General features: G+C 40.0%; 1 protein-coding gene across 1 annotated transcript in view; it reads left to right on the forward strand.

Annotated features, from left to right (window-relative positions):
- alkbh8 (alkB homolog 8, tRNA methyltransferase) overlaps positions 1-18,072 on the forward strand; it is a 57,430-nt gene that overhangs the window by 1,137 nt on the left and 38,221 nt on the right. Inside the window, exons 2-6 of the mRNA XM_048598203.1 lie at positions 6,218-6,458; positions 13,840-13,971; positions 15,084-15,179; positions 17,322-17,426; positions 17,838-17,908. Coding sequence (XP_048454160.1) covers positions 6,218-6,458; positions 13,840-13,971; positions 15,084-15,179; positions 17,322-17,426; positions 17,838-17,908 — 645 coding nt within the window. The remainder of the gene's footprint in view (positions 1-6,217; positions 6,459-13,839; positions 13,972-15,083; positions 15,180-17,321; positions 17,427-17,837; positions 17,909-18,072) is intronic.

Below are 18,072 nucleotides of genomic sequence, written 5' to 3' on the forward strand. Positions count from 1 at the left end.
ATTTTAGGAGATACATCAGAAATTCATCTCCGATAAGAAGAAACATACTTGGGGGGGGATGAAGCAGCCATGGCTGACAAGGGAAGTTGGGGACAGCATAAAAGTGAAAGAAATAGCATGCAAAGTGGTGAAGATTAGTGGGAAGTCAGAGGATTGGGAAGCCTTTTAAAAACTAGCAGAGGATAACTAAAAATGCAATAAGGGGGTGAAGATAAAATATGAGACTAAGGTAGTTAGTAATATAAAAGAAGACTGCAAGAGTTTTTTTTGGACGTATACAAAAGGTCAGAGGAAGTTAAGAGTAAACATTGGATTGCTGGTAAATGAGGTTGGAGAAGTAGTAATGAGGAACAAAGAAATGGAGGAGGAATTGAGGAGGTATTTTGTATCCGCTTTCATAGTGGAAGACGCCAGCATACTCGAACTACAAGAGATTTGGGGGCAGAAGTGATTGTAGTGGCCATCACTAAGGAGAAAGTGCTGGGGAGGCTGAAAAGTCTGAATGTTAATATATCACCTGGATAAGATGGACTATGCTCAGACCATTGAGAATAGGAGTTGGGATGTCACATTAAGGTTGTACAGGACATTGGTGAGGCCACTGTACAGTTCTGGTCACCCTGCTACAGGAAGGATATTATTAAATTGGAGAGGGTTCAGAAAAGATTTACCAGGATGTTGCTGGGACTGGAAGGTTTGAGTTATAAGGAGAGGCTCGATTGGCTGGGACTTATTTCACTGGAGTGTCGGAGGTTGAGGGGTGAACTTACAAAGGATCATATAATCATGAGGAGCATAGATAGGGTGAGCAGCAAAGATCTTTTCCATAGGGTAGGGGAGTTCAAAACTAGAGGGCACATTTTTTTAGGTGAAAGGAGAAAGATTTTAAAGGGACATGAGAGGCAACCTTTTCACACGAAACGTAGTTCATATGCGAAATGAACTGCCAGAGGAAGTCGTAGTTGCAGGTACCGTTACAATATTTACAAGACATTTGGACAGGTACATGAATAGGAAAGCTTTAGAGGGATGTAGGTCAAATGCAGGCAAGTGGTCAAATTTAGTTCGGGAAATTTGGTGGGCATGGACGAGCTGGACCGAAGCGTCTGTTTCCATCCTGTATGACTCTATGACTACACTGCACAGTTCTGAAGGAGATAGCTTGGAGATTGAAGAGGCATTGGTGCTGATCTTTCAGGTATCACTGGAGTCAGGGAAGATGGCAGAGGACTGCAAAATGGCTAATGTAGCACCCCTGTTTAAGAGGGGAGGGAGGCAGAAGACAGGAAACTATGGGTCATTAACCTGACTTTAGGTCGTTGGTTAGATTTTAGAATCCAATATTAAGGTTGCGATTGTAGCGTGCTTGGCAGTGCATGGTAAAATAGAGCTGAGACAGCATGGCTTCGCCAAGTGGAGGTCATGCATGACAAATCTGTTAGAATTCTTTGAGGAGGTAACCAGCAAGTTAGAGAAAGGAGAGCCATTGAATCTGATCATTTGGATTTCCAGAAGGCCTTTGACAAGGTACCACTTGGGCTGTTAAATGAGGTTAAGAGCCAATAATGTTAGGAGTAAGGTACCAACATGGATAAAGGATTAGCTGACTGGCAGAGGCAAAGAGTAAGGATAAAGGAGTCTTTCAGGATGGCAGCTGCTGACTAATGGAGCTGCGCAGGGGTCAGTACGAGGTGTGATGATGCTACTGCTTTAAGAGGTGTATTTTGTCCTGTTTCTTTTAATGAAGAAAGGTTGAGACAGGGGCGAAGAGCAGTCTGCTCAAAGCCAATAAAGTAAACAGCTTGGGAGGCCTTGGGGTTTTCTAAAAAAATAGTTAGAACAATAGAAGCAGCCTGACTAGGTGAGGGCAAGCTCCCACAGAACCAGGGTGTTTAGTTTTGGCTTTCTACAGTTGCTGAGGTATTGAAGCTGGATGTGGAAGTTCTTATTCCTCTCTCTGTTAAAGCTAAAATCCAGGGTTCTCTTCCTGTTGCTAGAATTGCATGTAAGACAATCTATTTTCCTGAATTTGCCTTTGCCAAGGGTGTGTTTATGGGATGTAACTATATTGGAACAATTAATTAGTAGTAGTTCATATATATTATTTTAAGAATTTCAATAGTTATAGTTAAGCCAATTCTTTTCTTTTTATTTTGTCTGTATTTTAACTGTAATGTAAAAATATTTTGTGTTTTGCTTAAAGTTGAGTAGTTTGACCAATCAAATTGCATCTGGAACACAACACTTTATACTTGCCTTTAAATAAGAAAAAGGCCACCTTCTTAATATATTTTGAGGTGGATTTGGTCTCGTCCATAACAAAGGACCACAGCTATTCATGTTATACACTTACAATCTGGCTGAAGCTACTGAGGGCATGGTTACTAAGTTTGCAGATAACACAAAGGTATAGTTGGAGGGACAGATAGTTTTGAGGAAGTGGGGTGGCTGCATCAGAACTTGGAAAGGCTTTGAGAGTGGGCGAACAAGTGACTGATGGCATACAATGTGGGAAAGTGTGAGATTTTGCACTTTGGGATGATGAATAGGAGTGTAAGCAATTTTTCTAAATGCGGAATGGTTTTGGAAATCTGAAGCACAAAAGGATTTGGGAGTCCTGGTTCAGGATTCTCTTAAGGTTAATGTGCAGGTTCTTTTGGCAGTTAGGAAGGCGAGTGGGATGTCAGCATTCATTTCAAGAGGGCTAGAATACATGGTGAGAAATGTACTGGCGAGGCTGTGTTAGGCTCTGGTCAGACTGCGTTTGGAATATTATGAGCAGTTTTGGGCCATGTATCTAAGGAACGATGTGCTAGCATTTGGAGTGGTTCAGAGGAGCTGTGGAAAAATGATCCAGGGATGGAGCACTTGCATGAGGAGCAGTTGTGGACTCTGGGTCTGTACTTGATGGAGTTTAGAAGGATGAAGGGCGATATGATTGAAACTTGCAGAATACAGAGAGTCCTTGATAGAGTGGATTTGGAGAAGACATTTCCACTGGTACAAGATACTAGGACCCGAAGACACTGCTTCAGAGTGAAGGGACGATCCTTTAGGACTGTGATGAGGGGGAATTTCTTCAGCCAGAGGGTGGTGAATCTGTGGAAGTCATTGCCGCAGAAGGCTGCGGAGGCCAAGTCATCAAGTGTATTTAAGACAGAGATAGATAAGTTCTTGATTAGCAAGGAGTATCAAGGGTTATGGGGGAGGCAAGAGAATGGGGTTGAAAAACATATCCATGATGGAGTGGCAGAGCAGACTTGATTGGCCAAATGGCGGAAGGGCATCACAGTGACATTGAGGCAGGCCCATTGCCGAGACGCAACCTCAGTGTTGGTTGGTTCATGCAGGCGGTAGCGGTGGAGGAGTATCGGCCCAGTAGCTAAAGATGGTGTCTGAGCATTGGCAACCTCAGTGTTGGTTGGGTCTGGTGTAGATGGCGGCATAGCAGTGGAAAAGTGCAGGCTGGCTCAGGACAGGTGGTCTCTCTTTAAGCTGCATCTTTTTTCCCTTATTCTTAAATTAATCAAAATGGTGCCAAATTGTGGCGACAAATGAAAGTTTTTCACTGTATTCTTACTGTAAAATACACGTTACAATAAAATTGTTCATTCATTCATATCTTACGATCTTATGGTACAAATCTGAGAACGTTTGGAGGTTGGATGCTGAAGATCTAAAACAAAAGCAGAAATTGCTGGAGAGATTCAGTAGGTTTGGCAGGATCTGTGGACAGATAGTAGAGTTAACGTTTCGAGTCCAGTGACCCTTCAGAACTGGATTCGAAACATTAACTCTGCTGGCTCTCCAAAAATCCTGCCAGACCTGCTGAATTTCTCCAGAAATTTCTGTGCTTGTTTAGGATGCTGGTGCTTTCTGGGTCTAGTCTGATTTTGTAGTTCTGCTGAAGACAGTTTCTGTGCAAGAGTTGTCGAAGTTTAAGATCATTTAATAATTTAAACATATCTGAATCCAAATGATTAGCATTGGTTTGGAAATCAATCTATCCCTCCTCACTTATTCGATGTCACTCCATTTCAAATATCTACTGTTTCCTGCTTTTGGCTTCTAATCTCTATCTTTAATTCTCACTGCTTTCCGTTTCAGTAGGAATTGTTGAACTTTAGCCCATCTGACAACCATTTTATCATTTTTATAACTTATGCCATCTCATTTGTATTGAGCTCTGCTGCTTCATGTATTCTTCACCTCACTGACCTAATCGTGACTATTTGTCAAATCTTCCTGAGGCATTTATCTCAAATCCCCTCCTCCTATTAATCTGAGCATGCAGGTGCTGACATAAATAATGACTTTTTGCTGATGTAGGTAATAAATGTCATTAAACAGCAAAATACGTGCAACTTTCGGCACAGTATCAAAATTTAAGTCATTGACTCTTGTGGCAGTACAGTTGCAACATGAAAAAAACTTTATTCATAGTGATTTTATCAAGAGACCTTCTACATAGAAATGTCAAAAATAGGAGTAGGAGGTGGCCTTGTGGCCCTTTAAGTTTGTTCTGCCGTTTATTATGATCATGACTGATCATCCAACTCCATAATCTGCTCCTGCTTTTCCCACATATCTTTTCATCCATTTTGCCCCAAGTGCTTTATCCATCTCCTTGAAATCATAGTGTTTTGGCTGCGACTGCTTTCAGTGTTGGCAAATTCCACAGGTTTTCGAGGTGAAGAAAGGCCTCCTTATTTCAGTCATAAATGGTTTACCTTGTATCCTTACGCTGTGACCCCTAGTCTGGAGTCCCCTGCCAACAGGAACCTCCTTTCTACATTTACACTGTCAAGTCATGTGGAAATTTTATAGATTTCTATGAGAGCCCCCTTATTCTTTTGGATACTTGAATATTCATTCCAATAAATTATAATCTGAATTGATTCAACCTTCTCTCATATATCAGTCCCACCACTCTAGGAATCAGTCTGGTAAGCCTTCATTGTACTCCCTTTATAGCAAGAACATCGTTGCTCAGATGAGGAATTGTACACAAAGTTCCAGGTGTGGTCTCACTAATGCTTTGTATAAGTGCAGCAAGACATCCCAGCCATTGCACTGAAATCCTTGTGCTATGATGGCCAGCATACATTTGTCTTCTTTGCCACCTGCCTCACCTGCATGTTTATCTCCAGCGACTGGTGTACGAGGACACCTGGGTCTCGTTGCAAATTCCCCTCTCTCAATTTACAATAATTCAAATAATAATATGTCTTCCTGTTTTTGCTACCAAACTGATAACCTCACTTTTATCCATAGTACACTGTATCTGCAATGCATTTGCGCACCCATTGTTTGTCCAAATCACACTGAAGCATCTCTGTGTCCTCATTGCAGTTCACCCTCCCACTCAGCTTTGTGCCTTTTTTACTTCCCTCATCTAAATCATTAATATATATTGTGAATCGCTGGGGTTCTAGCACTAATCTCTGTGATACCCCACTAGTCACTGCCTGGCTTTCAGAAAAAGGCCCATTTCCTCCTGCTTTTTGTTTCTTGTATGCTGACTGTATTTCTATCCATCTCATACATTACCTCCAATGCTGTAAATTTTAATTTTACATGCTAATCTTTTATGTGGGAGTTGGTCGAAAGCCTATTGAAAGTCCAAATAAACCACATCCACTGGCCCCCCACCTTGATCAACTCTACAAGTCACATATTTGAAGAATTGCAATAGATTTGTCAAGCATAATTTCCCTTTAGCAAATCCATGTTGATTCTGTCTGATGCTGCCACTGTTTTCCATGTGCTTTGCTATTAAATCTTTTATGTTATATACAACCAATGGTAGGCCATTCAACCCATCAAGTTTGATCTTCTGTACAGTGAGATCATGGCTGACCTGATAATCTTCATCTCCACTTTAATCCTCAATTCCCTTGCTGATTAAAAATCCAACTCTCTCCGCCTTGAATATACTTAACAACCCAATTTTGGCAGCCAACTGTGGTAAAGAATTCCACAGATTCACTACCCTGACAGAAGAAATTCCTCCTCGTCCCTGTCTAAAATGTATGACCTATTATTCTGAGATCATATCCTCAGGTCCTAGACTCTCCCACAAGGGAATTTTTGATCTTTTCTGTATTTCTTGCTAATTTTATAAGACGCACATAATGTCAGTCAAAACTTGAAAATGGATTTTTTATGGTTACTAATATTTAGGGTGCAATTTCTCACGTTGCTTTGTTCTTCTTAGCACTTGGTTATAGCCAATGGTGGTCTGGGCAATGGTGTCAGCCGGGAGCAGCTGAATGCAGTATTACAGAAATTTGGAACAGTCGAGACCCTTCTAATGCTTCCTCATAAACCACATGCATTTGTAACATATACTGCAATTCAGGAAGCCAAGGAGGCATACAGTGCTCTTAATGGACAAAACCTAAAGAGTAGTGAAAATACAAAACTGGTCACTTTATATCTAAACTTTGTGGAGGATGGTGAGTTTATTTTAATTTTTCCGATTTTCATTTGTACTGAAGTGCAAAGCTAAACTGTAAATGGTCTCTCTTATGATCTTCACTGTTAATGCTGAGCTGGTTAAAAAATTGGCATTGAGATTTTGCATTGTAATTATTTTAGTTACCTCTACAAATTGAAGTTGGTTTTATCTCTGAATAGTAGTATGTCTAATCAATACAATTTTTCCAGAAACCTTGTCCTACCGTATAAAAGCTTTTACTTCACCTTTTTGCTTTTGAAGCTAATTTTATATTCTTTGCAGATAAGATTTTAAGTTCTTTATGAAAATCTGCTTAGTCCCTGATGATTCAGCAGTACAATCAAAGTCCTGCACTGTCTTCATGAGGAACTTGCCTTTATTCCTACCCCTAATCTCCACAGACAGTTAATTCCAACTACAATATCTTGTTTATCATCTCGCCCTACATACAGTTTTAATATATGTGTAAACGTGTGTGTATGTAATGTGTGATTCAGTATCCAAAGTACCAACAAAGTAAAATTTGATTTATTTATTAAACATAAATCAATAGCCTCAGTAACCTGTCAGATGCCAATGCCTTGAGCTAAGTCCTGACAGCATGTTTTGTACCTGTCACATTGATGCAACATGGTTTGGTAGTTAGGATCTAATGCTCACTGCATTGACTCAAAAATAAGATGCTGTTAGAGTTCGATCATCCTGAACACCACTTTTCCCAAATATCCCCTTCCAGACAAAACAATCATGTCCAACTCTGGCATTTGTCATATTTTGGGACACCATTGGAAATAGGAGCAGGTGTTGGCCATTTGGCCCCTTGTGCCTGCTCCATCATTCAATGGGATCACAGCTGATTAAGGCCTAATCCGACATACTTAACATCCACTTTCCTGCCTTTTTCCGAGAACCCTGAATTCTCCTACTGATCAAGCTCTGTCTATTTTGGCCTTACATATATGCAAGGACTCTGCACCCACGCAGCTGTCCATGGCAAGTTGTTGCAAAGCCTCTGAACCCTCTAAGAAAAGAAATTACTCCTTATCTGAGTCTTAAATTTGTGCCCTTTTATTCTGAGACTATGCCCTCTGGTCCTAGACTCTCCCATAACAGCATTACCCTGTCGAGCCTCTTAAGAATCCTATATGTTTCAATGAGGTCACCACTCACTCTTCTAAACTCTGGTGAGTAGAGTCCCAACTTGTTTAGCCTTTGTTCGTAAGACAATCCTTTCAAGCCAAGGATCAACCTAGTGAACATTTTCTGAACTTCCCCAAATGATATCTTTCCTTAAATAAGGGGACCAAACTGCTCTCAGTACTGCAGAGGTAGTCTCACCAGCATCCTATACATTTGCAGTAAGGCTTCCCAACTCTTAGACGATAAGACATAAGTGCAGAATTAGGCCATTCAGCCTATTGAGTCTGCTGTGCCACTATGCCATGGCTGATACGTTTCTTAACCCTGTTAGAGTCATAGTCATAGAATCATACAGTACGGAAACAGACCCTTTGGTCCACCGGTCCATGCTGAACATAACTCTAAACTAAACTAGTCCCACCTGACTGCTCCTGACCTATATCCCTCCAAACTTTTCCTATTTATGTACTTATCCAAATGTCTTTTAACTGTTGTAATTGTACCCACATCCACCACTTCCTCAGGAAGTTCATTCCACAAGCGAATCACCTCTGTGTTAAAAAAAAAAATGCCCCTCATGTCTTTTTTAAAATCTTTTTCCTCTCACCTTAAAAAATGTGCCCGCTAGCCTTGAAATCCCCCATCCTACAGAAAAGACAATTACCATTAACTCTATCTATACCCCTCGTTATCTTATAAACTTCTTTAAGGTCCCCTCTCAATCTCCAATGCTCCAGTGGAAAAAGTCCCAGCCTATCCAGCCTTTCTTTATAACTCGAGCCTTCCATACCCGGCAATATCCTGGTAAATCTCTTCTGAACTCTCTTTAGCTTAATAATATCCTTCCTATAATTGGGCGACCAGAACTGGACACAGTATTCCAGAAGAGGCCTCACCAATGTCCTGTATAACTTCAACATGACTTCCTAACTCCTATACTGAAGGGACCAAGCAATAAAGATAAGCGTGCCAAACACCCTTTTAATCAGAGATAGTAAGAACTGCAGATGCTGGGGAATCTGAGATAACAAGGTGTAGAGCTGGATGAACACAGCAGGCTAAGCAGGAAGGCTGACGTTTTGGACCTAGACCCTTCTTCAGAATCCTCTTTTTAATCATCCTGTCCACATGTGATACAAACTTCAAAGAATTATATACCTGCACTCTGAGGTCCCTCTGTTCTACGACACTACCCTGAGCCCTACCATTAATTGTATAAGCCCTACCCTTGTTTGTTGTACCGAAATGCAATACCTTGCATTTATCCAGATTGAACTCCATCTGCCATTTTTCAGCTCGTTGACCCATTTGATCAAGATCGCTGTGTAATTTTAGAAACCTTTCTTCACTGTCTACTATGCCAACAATTTTGGTGTTGTCTGCAGACTTAGTTAGACTGTGCCTTCTATATTCTCATCCAAATCATTTATATAAATGACAAATAAGAGAGGACCCAGAATTGATCCCTGTGGAACACCACTGGTGACGGGCCTCCAGTCTGAAAAACACCACCACCACTCTGTCTCCTGCCGTTAAACCAATTATGAATCCAATTGGCAAGCTCACCCTGAATCCCATATGACATAACTTTGACAAGGTTCCACATGGTGGACTAATTAGTAAAGGCTTTACTGAAAGCCACGTAAATGACATGTACTGCTTTGCCCACATCAATCTTTTTGATAACTTACTCAAAAAACTCAATCACGTTTGTGAGACATGATTTTCCTCGCACAAGATCATGCTGACTATTCCTGCCTTCTCCCCATAACCCTTAATCCCCTTACCAATCAAGAACCTATTTATCTCTGCCTTAAATACACTCAATGATGTCTCCACACCCTTCTGCAGCGATGACTTCCAAAAAATTACCATCCTCTGGCTGAAGCAATTCCTCTTCATCTCAGTTCTAAATGGTCGTCCCTTCACTCTGAGGCTGTGTCCTCAGGTCCTGATCCTTCCTGCTAATTGAAATGTATTCTCCGTGTCCACCCTATTCAGGCCCCTCAGTATTCTGTTAGTTTCAAGGACATCCTGCCCACCGCCCCCATCCTTCTAAACCTCATTGAGTAGAGACCCAAAGTCCTTAACCAGTCGTCATATGACAAGCCCTTCATCTACGGGATCGTTCTTGTGAACATCGGCAGCACATCCTTCTTTAGATATGGGACCCAAAACTGTTCACAATATTCCAATGTAGTCAGGCCAGAGCCTCATACAGCCTCAGCCGTACATCTATGCTCTTGTATTCTAGCTGTCTTTATATGAATGCTAACATTGCATTTGTCTTCCCAACTGCCAGCTGAGCCTTCGTATTGAACTTACGAGAATCCTGAATGAAGACTTCCAATTCCTTTTGCGCTTCAGATTTCAAAAGCCTTTCCCTGTTTTAGAAAATAGTGTACATCTCTATTCTTCCTAACAGAGTGCATAACCTCACACTTTCCCACATCTGCCACTTCTTTGCCCGGTCTCCTAACCTGTCCAAGTTCTTCTGCAGCCACCTCGCTTCTCAACACTACCTGTCCCTGTACCGATCATTAGTGTGATCTGTGAACTTAGCAACAATACCCTCAGTTTCTTTGTCCAGATTTCTAACTGGTAACGTGAATGGTTGTGGTCCCAACACTGACCCCTGTGGAACTCCGAGCCATTGACTGCCATCCTGAAAATGACCCCGTTATCCCTACTATCTGCCTTCTGCCAGTCAGCTAATCCTTCATCTGTGCCAGTATCTTGCCCCTTAACACTATGAGCATTTACCTTATTTAGCAGTCACCTGTGCAACACCTTTTCAAAGGCCTTCTAGAAATCCAAATGGATCACATTCAATGGCTCTCTTTTGTCTAACTTGCTCGTTATGTCCTCATAACAGATTTGTCAGGCATGACCTCCCCCTGATGAAACCATTCTGACTGAGCCCTGTTCTAACATGCATCTCAGTACTCCGTAGTCCCATCCTTAACGCACTCCCAAAATCTTACCATCAACTGAGGTCAGTTGTATCTGCCTCCATCCTTTCTTAAACAGGGTGTTACATTAGCCATTCTGCAGTGCACTGGCACCTTCTCTGACTCCAGTGATACCTGAAAGATCAGTACCAATGCCTTTACCATCTCCTCAGCTATCATCTTCAGAATCCTGTGGTGTGGTCCATCTGGTCCAGACGATTTATTCACCTGAAGACCTTTCAGCTTCCCTGGCATCTTCTCCTTGGTGATGGCTACTGTATTCACCCCTTACACCTGACTGTCTTAAAGTTCTGGTATGTTGCTGGTGTCTTCCATTGTGAAAACTGATGCAAAGTACCTATTCAGTTACTCCTCTATATCTTTGCTCCCATGTTACTACTTCTCCAGCCGCATTTCCCAGCGATCCAATGTTCACTCTTGACCCTCTTACCTTTTTATATATCTAAAGAAAGCTGTTGCAATCTCCTTTTATAATTCATCTTCTCCCCCCACCCCATTGCTTTTTTTTTAGTTATCCTATGCTGGTTTTTAATAGCTTCTCAAAAATCTTCATCACATTTTAAGCTTTTTCTTTTGCTTTTATGCTGTCCCTGTCTTTCCCTGTCAGCCATGATTGCCTTGTCTTCCCTTTACTATATTTCTTCTTCCTTGGGATGAAGTTCTGCTGTGTTTCCCAAATTATCCCCTGCTCCACTGTCATCTTTGCTTAGCTCCCCTTCCATTCAACTCTGACCAGCTCCTCCCTCATTTGTCTTTGTGTTTATTTTACTCAATTGTGATACTGTTACATCTGATGCCTATGCTGATGCATCGTATACTCCAACCGTCTTGAAATAAGAGCCAACATTCCATTACCCTTCCTGATTACCTGGTGTACCTCTGTGCTAGCTTTCTGTGTTTCATGCACAAGTTCCCTAAGTCCCTTTGTGTTGCAGCTTTCTGCACATTTTCTCCATTTAAATAATACTGTCTCTTTATTCTTCTTTCTAAAATTAACAATTTCACGTTTTCCCACACTAAACTCCATTTGCCAAATTTTTGCCCAGTAACTTAACCTATCAAATCTCTCTGCAGTTTGTTTGTATCCTTTTGTGACTTGCCTTTCCACCAATTTTTATGTTTGGCAAATTTGGCTACAGAACATTTGCTTCATAAAACAATATATATTTATAAGCATTTGTGGTCCCAGCACTAATTCCTGTGGAACCCCACTAGTTAAATGTTGTCAACCTGAAAAAATACCCTATCCTGACTCACTGTTTCCTGCTCCTTAGCCAGTTCTCTTTCCACACTATTATATTGCCTTCAACATAATGGCCTCTTGAATTATGACTAAATCTCTCGTTAGGTATCTTTGTCAGATGTCTTCTGGAAGTCCAAATACATCACATCTACCAGTTCCCCTCTGTCCGCTTTGGTTGAGACTTCCTCGTAAAGCTAATAAATTGGAGGTTTCACTTTCAGGAAGCCATACTTACGTAGCCTATGATTTTCTAGATGAGTTGCTGATACTTTCTTGATTTCAACATTTTTCTAACAATTGTTTTGGGCTAATCGGTCTACAGTTAGCAATTTTTGCCTCCCTCCCATTTTGAATAAGAGTGTCACATTGGCAGTTTTCTAATCCTTCAGTACTTCTCCAAAAACCATTGGATTTTGGAATGTTACAACCAATGCATCCACCATCTCTGTACCTACTTTTCTTAGGATTCTTGGATGCAAGCCATCGGGGCTGGGGGACCTATCTACCTTCAGCCCATTTGTTTGTCTAATCCCAAGTCTTTATCATGGGTGATGGTGCTTAATTCCTCCCCCATATTCTTCAATATTAGTGGGATATTTCAAGTCTCTTTCACTGAAAAGACTGATGCAAGATATCTGTTTAAATCCTTTGCCATTTTCTTGTTCCCCATAAAAACTGAATCTGAGGGGATGGTTTGCTAAGGAGCTGTTGTTCGCTTTGACCTCTCTCTTCCTTTTAATGTATCTGTCTTGATTGGAATCGGATGGATCTTGTTGACTGAGGTCCCTGATTGGCACAGGTTAACAACCCCAATCAGGGAGCCCTGGGAAATAGGTATAAACAAGAGATTCAGAATCTCCTCACTGGAGAGATTTACTCTGAGCTGGCTGGCGGCAGCCAGTGCACTGTGCACAAGTAAATAAAAGGCCACTTGGTGATAGGATACCAGCCTCTGTGCAGTTATTTTAGTATTTGAAGAAGGTCTTATTGTTTAGTTTTTGTATTGCTTGCTAGTTTGCCCTTGTTGTTTATTTTTATTTTAGTTCTCCTTTGCTGGATTCTGAAATTATTCAAATCTTTAGGGTTATCACTGACTTTAGTGTCTCATATGCTTTTTCTTTCCTACTATGTGAGGCATTATCTCGTTGTGTGTAGAACAGTCTCTGAGTAGTGTCCTTTAAGTCCGGAGTATCATATGCACTGTTCTCAAGGCAAGTTAAAGGAACATCACTCAATCGCTTACCCCTGTCAACTGTCCCAGTAGCTGGTTGACAAGGGTGATCCAGATGGCCCTATGACTTCAATATTGCACTTCTCCTTTGAGATGAGGAAGGTGTGGCCATTGGCAACCTTCTTCAACAAAGCTTCCCTGGGATGTTTTGTCTCTCTAAGTGTAGGGAAGTTGACCTTGAGATTTGCAAGTTGCCTTATGTTGATGGTGGCTCCTCTTTGAGGACAAAGATTGACCTCGCTATCTATCAAGGTGCCAGCATTCCAGTTCACTGAGGCAAGGGTCTGCTTTGGATCCATTTTGTTTTCACTCACCGAGGAGTGACCCCACTGGATCCATTTGTCCAGCCACGGTGAGGTGAGACAGACTGTCTTTTGAGCACCTGTTCTGGTTCCTTTCCCATGCAGGATGACTGGAGGGGACCCTGAAAGAGATCTGTTCAATTTGGTATCTGCTGCCAAGAATGTCCATGTCTTATTCAGGTGCTTAAGGACCATCAACGTAATGCCACCTACATGCCAAGTCATGGCAAACAATTTGCCTAGACTGTGATTTCTGTCTCACGCTTCACCTTCTTTTCTGTTTCATTTCTCACAGCTGAAGTGCTCTGAAAGTTTAGTATCTAATGTTTAATCATCTAGGAATCTTTGCTTGTTTAAAAAATTGATGTTGAAATGGTGTTCACTAGTTTACATATGTTAATAAGCAGAAATATGTTAAGAAAATTGTAATTGCTAATGCTAGTAAAGACATTATCGTGGAAGAGTTTAAAAACATTAATTTCTTTTTCAAGTTGTTAGTGAAGATGTTTCTCATTCAAGCCTACCACCAGGCCTTCTGGTGATTGAAGATTTCATTTCTGCTGAATATGAGAAGAGGCTTTTGGTATTTGCAGATGAAAGCTCAAATGCAACAATGGAAAATGGTAAGCAGTACAGACAAAGACTGTGGTTAATATTTATAATTATCTAAATTCATCAAATATACAATAGTCAGTTAATTGTTTATCCCGTCATTTAAGAATTTTTCTATTAATCTGACCAGGAAAGGCAAAGGCGCTGCCTGATGAGAGTTATTGCTATTTCATATTCTGATGTTTGATCTCAGATGTTTCTGCTGATATCTAAGTCATACATTCATGCTAAGTCCCCAGCCATCTGTTCTAGGATTAGGCAACACAGTCAATTGGCTAATTTATTGAACCTGTTTAGACAGTTTAAGACCATACCTTCAGCCCAGAGGTAATGACATTACTACTCTGCCACATGCCCAAAAACTTACTGTAATAGGTATTCCAGATGGTCTCCCATCCAAGTAGTAACCAGGCCTGAATCTGCTTAGCTTTTGAGATCAGGTAAGATACAGAATACCTTCAACATACAACATATAGAGTGGCAGCACACCCCTAAATGAGACCCCTAAAAAGAAAAGACCCATCATTTATCAGCCATGCTCTGATGAGGATTGAGCCTGTGGTTTTTGTTTACAATGCGAGTGTCATCCTAGTTGGCCTCTGCACCTCCCATGCATGAGATATACTGCCCAGAGTAGCGTAAAATGATATTGACCACTCATCTGTCCTGTATTTCTAATTCCAGTCTATTGATACAACAGTTTGCTGTTCTGTATTCAGTTGTGTCTTTCTAATTCCCAACCTGCACTGTAATTTTAGTTCTTGCACACAGTAGGCCACGTAATCATGCTTAAATGATTTTGATATGGTTCTGAATGAAAAGCTATAAAATAGTGACCATAGTAAAAGCACGGGGAGCAAAATAAGTACTTAATGTTTGTTTACTTCACATCTTGTTAGCAGATTTGCTTTTTTTGTGTAGCAGCTATTATGAATAAAATTACAAATCAAATTGTAAATTGATTCCTCTTTTTTTTCCTCATAATTTTGTTTTTAAAGAACGTGACAATATAAACACAACTTTTTAAAAGCTTTTTTTAAATGAATACTATACCTGACATTGGAATCCAGTCTTCAAGATAAAGTTTGTAATTTAGTTTTTTGATTTTTTTTTTTGTTTCCAGCCCAGAAATCTCTGAAACATCGAAGAGTGAAGCATTATGGTTATGAATTCCGTTATGACAACAACAATGTAGACAAAGATAAGCCCCTACCTGGAGGTACATTAGATGACAAACAGGTTTTTGTTGTAACAAGTGACTTGTAAACAATTGCAGAAGTTATCTGAGAAAAAATCTGTTTTCTGCATTGCAGAGTGCATGAAATATGACAATGCAGAAGCAAAGTGTTTGTGCTGAATGTTAGTTGACTTAAAAAAAAATGTTGCCTTGCTAACCGTATTTCTACTTATTTATGTAGAAGCTTGAAGCATGTTTATGGTTATCTCTACTGTCATGCTTGGAACAGTAACTGAATGAGCTATGACAATTCTTTAAAAAATGTGTTTTTGAGATAGATTTTTAACTGCATGATTTTTTTTTTGCTTTGGACTTCAGCTTGATATTAATTTTATGCTGTAAGTATTTCCATATCCTTCTCCAATTTCTTTTATTTGGGTGCAAAAAAAATGCAGGTAAGCCTGCAATAAAGTTGCCTGTTAGTAAAGGAGAGTAAAAGGCTCACATTTGCATGTTGAAATTCAGAGTTAAAGAACAAAGATTTCCCCTTTTAACACAACCAAAAACATTGTCCCTTTAATGTAGTCATTTGATTTTTTTTTTCCCCAAATCAGTCCAAGTGATTCTTAGCTTCTGAGGATTTACTTCTGTTCTTTGCCATTCCTAGCCTGGTACCTTTTTTAACATGAGAACAAATTTTTCTGCAGGCCAGGGTTTTTTTCTCTTGTGAAATCTATGAAACTGTCTGCCTCCTTTCAACTCCACATATTTGATGTTTTTGACCCAAGAAGGATCTCCCAACCATATTCCTGAACAATGCACTATAGAGACTTTCAGCCTGTAGCATTAATCTCTTGCCTGTATCTTGGCAGACTACCAGTCATTAGAAATATCTTTCACACTCAAAGCCAATCTCAATAGCAGTTTGAATCATGTGGCCATTGTATCCAAGTAGAAATGCTGATTGTCCTTCCTTGGTCTCCAACACATTCACCTTGGAAGTAAATCAACATTTTAAGGCTCAACTGTTCACAGCCTGACATTCTGAACATCTTCCTGGGACTTGTTGCTGCCATCATTTCCTAGTGCAAGCATCATGCATCTAAACTCCAGCAAAACTTCATTTTTAACAGCTTATATCACTCGAGAATGTTCTCCAGTAGACTTCAGAATAGATCACAAGTATCGCTTCATTTTTATTCTAACTTAAAGATGCAGTGCCAAAACGCAACAATCTTAACTCAACAACTGACCATTTGTAAAGAAATTTCTGAAACCTATTCATAATTTCAGATACTGGAGACACTGCCACTGTTGAGGTTGGTTGGCTCGCCGAGCTGGTTAGTTGTTCCGCAGACGTTTCATTACCCTGCTGGGTAACATCATCAGTGCAGCCTCCAATGAAGCTGAGGCTGCACTGATGATGTTACCCAGCAGGGTAATGAAACGTTTGCAGAACAAGTAACCAGCTTGGCGAGCCAAACAACCTCAACACTCACAACCCAAGCTACAAATCTACTCCAAAACCTTAGACACTGCCACTGTGCCACAAGTCTCAATCTGTGTCTCTTCCTATTCTTTTTAAGTCAGTAGGAAACTAACTAAGCAAATTGAACAAAATAAAACTACATCACAAACCCTTAAGTGGGCATTGGATAGAATTTCAAGTAAATCGGTTATATCAAATAGCTTAATTTGTTTTGATTAGGCCTATGTTAAAAAGTACCAGCCCCTTTAGGAGGGCCAGTGCATCTCTCTGTGTCCACACAAGTCATTATTCAGTGGATACCCCAATCTGCAGTCTCCTAACCTTAATTTCAATGATTAACAAGTTTAAGGGAAATAATACTGTCTATCCTGAATTCTGAATAAGGTGCACGGGTTTTGCTTTCAAGCTGAAGATTTTTTTAAATCTCAGAAATGAGTATCTCTAACAGCACAAAGACGCAATTTGAAATTTATTGGTTTTAATATTTCCAATTTATAATGTTAGGTGATTTCATTATCTTGATCTTGGGGTCAGAATAATTGTGGTGCTTGCCGATGATTTGACTATTTCTGTTTCTACTTGGATCTCTAAATTTCAAATTTTGCCAAATGATTTTTTGTATTGCTTTAAAAGTGCAAAATTAGAAGCAATTGAACAATTTTTAGGTTTTTGTTGTTGTTTATTTTTAAATTTAGGTCTTCCTGAGATTTGCGGTGAAGTTTTGGAGCAATCCATGACAGAAGGATACATAAAATTTAAACCTGATCAACTCACCATTAATCAATATGAGCCTGGACAAGGTGAAATATGCTTTACACTTCAAATTATTATAAGTGCGGGTCAGACAAAGCCAGAGAGAACCTCCTGTGTTAGTCAAATGTTAGTTGTGTTAATTTAGCGTGGTAGAATATGATGATTTAGTTTCCACCTCTTTATACAACTATAACATGCATAAACATAACTTTCTTTACTCTCAAGCTCTCATTTGAATGTTACTGTGTAACACTTGGACACAGAATTGACTAATATTTGGGATTAACTAATTTCAGAAGTTCCTGATTGATTTGAATGCAACGCAATGTTGAACTTTTTGGAAAATGTTTTGTTGTATTCAGCATATCATAGCAATAAAGCATCAAATGTCAACATTTTGATTCGTTTTACTTAAACTATATTAACATTGTAATTTTGTTTTGCAACTATTCTTACAGGAATTCCTCCCCACATTGACACTCATTCAGCATTTGAGGATGGGATCATTTGTCTGAGCCTTGGAGCGGAGGTAAATTCTATTTTGGACCTTGAATAACAAAAAAATTGACATTCTTACCAACTGTTAGTAGAATGCCTTGCATAACAAAACTAACTAATGGAAATTCTCCCTCTGGTTTCAATAGTTATATTTTGAATTTCAAACTGCCATATGGATAGAAAATTACTTAAACT

This window comes from Rhincodon typus, chromosome 6 (assembly GCF_021869965.1).
Source record: "Rhincodon typus isolate 14 chromosome 6, sRhiTyp1.1, whole genome shotgun sequence".
Lineage (NCBI taxonomy): Eukaryota > Metazoa > Chordata > Chondrichthyes > Orectolobiformes > Rhincodontidae > Rhincodon > Rhincodon typus.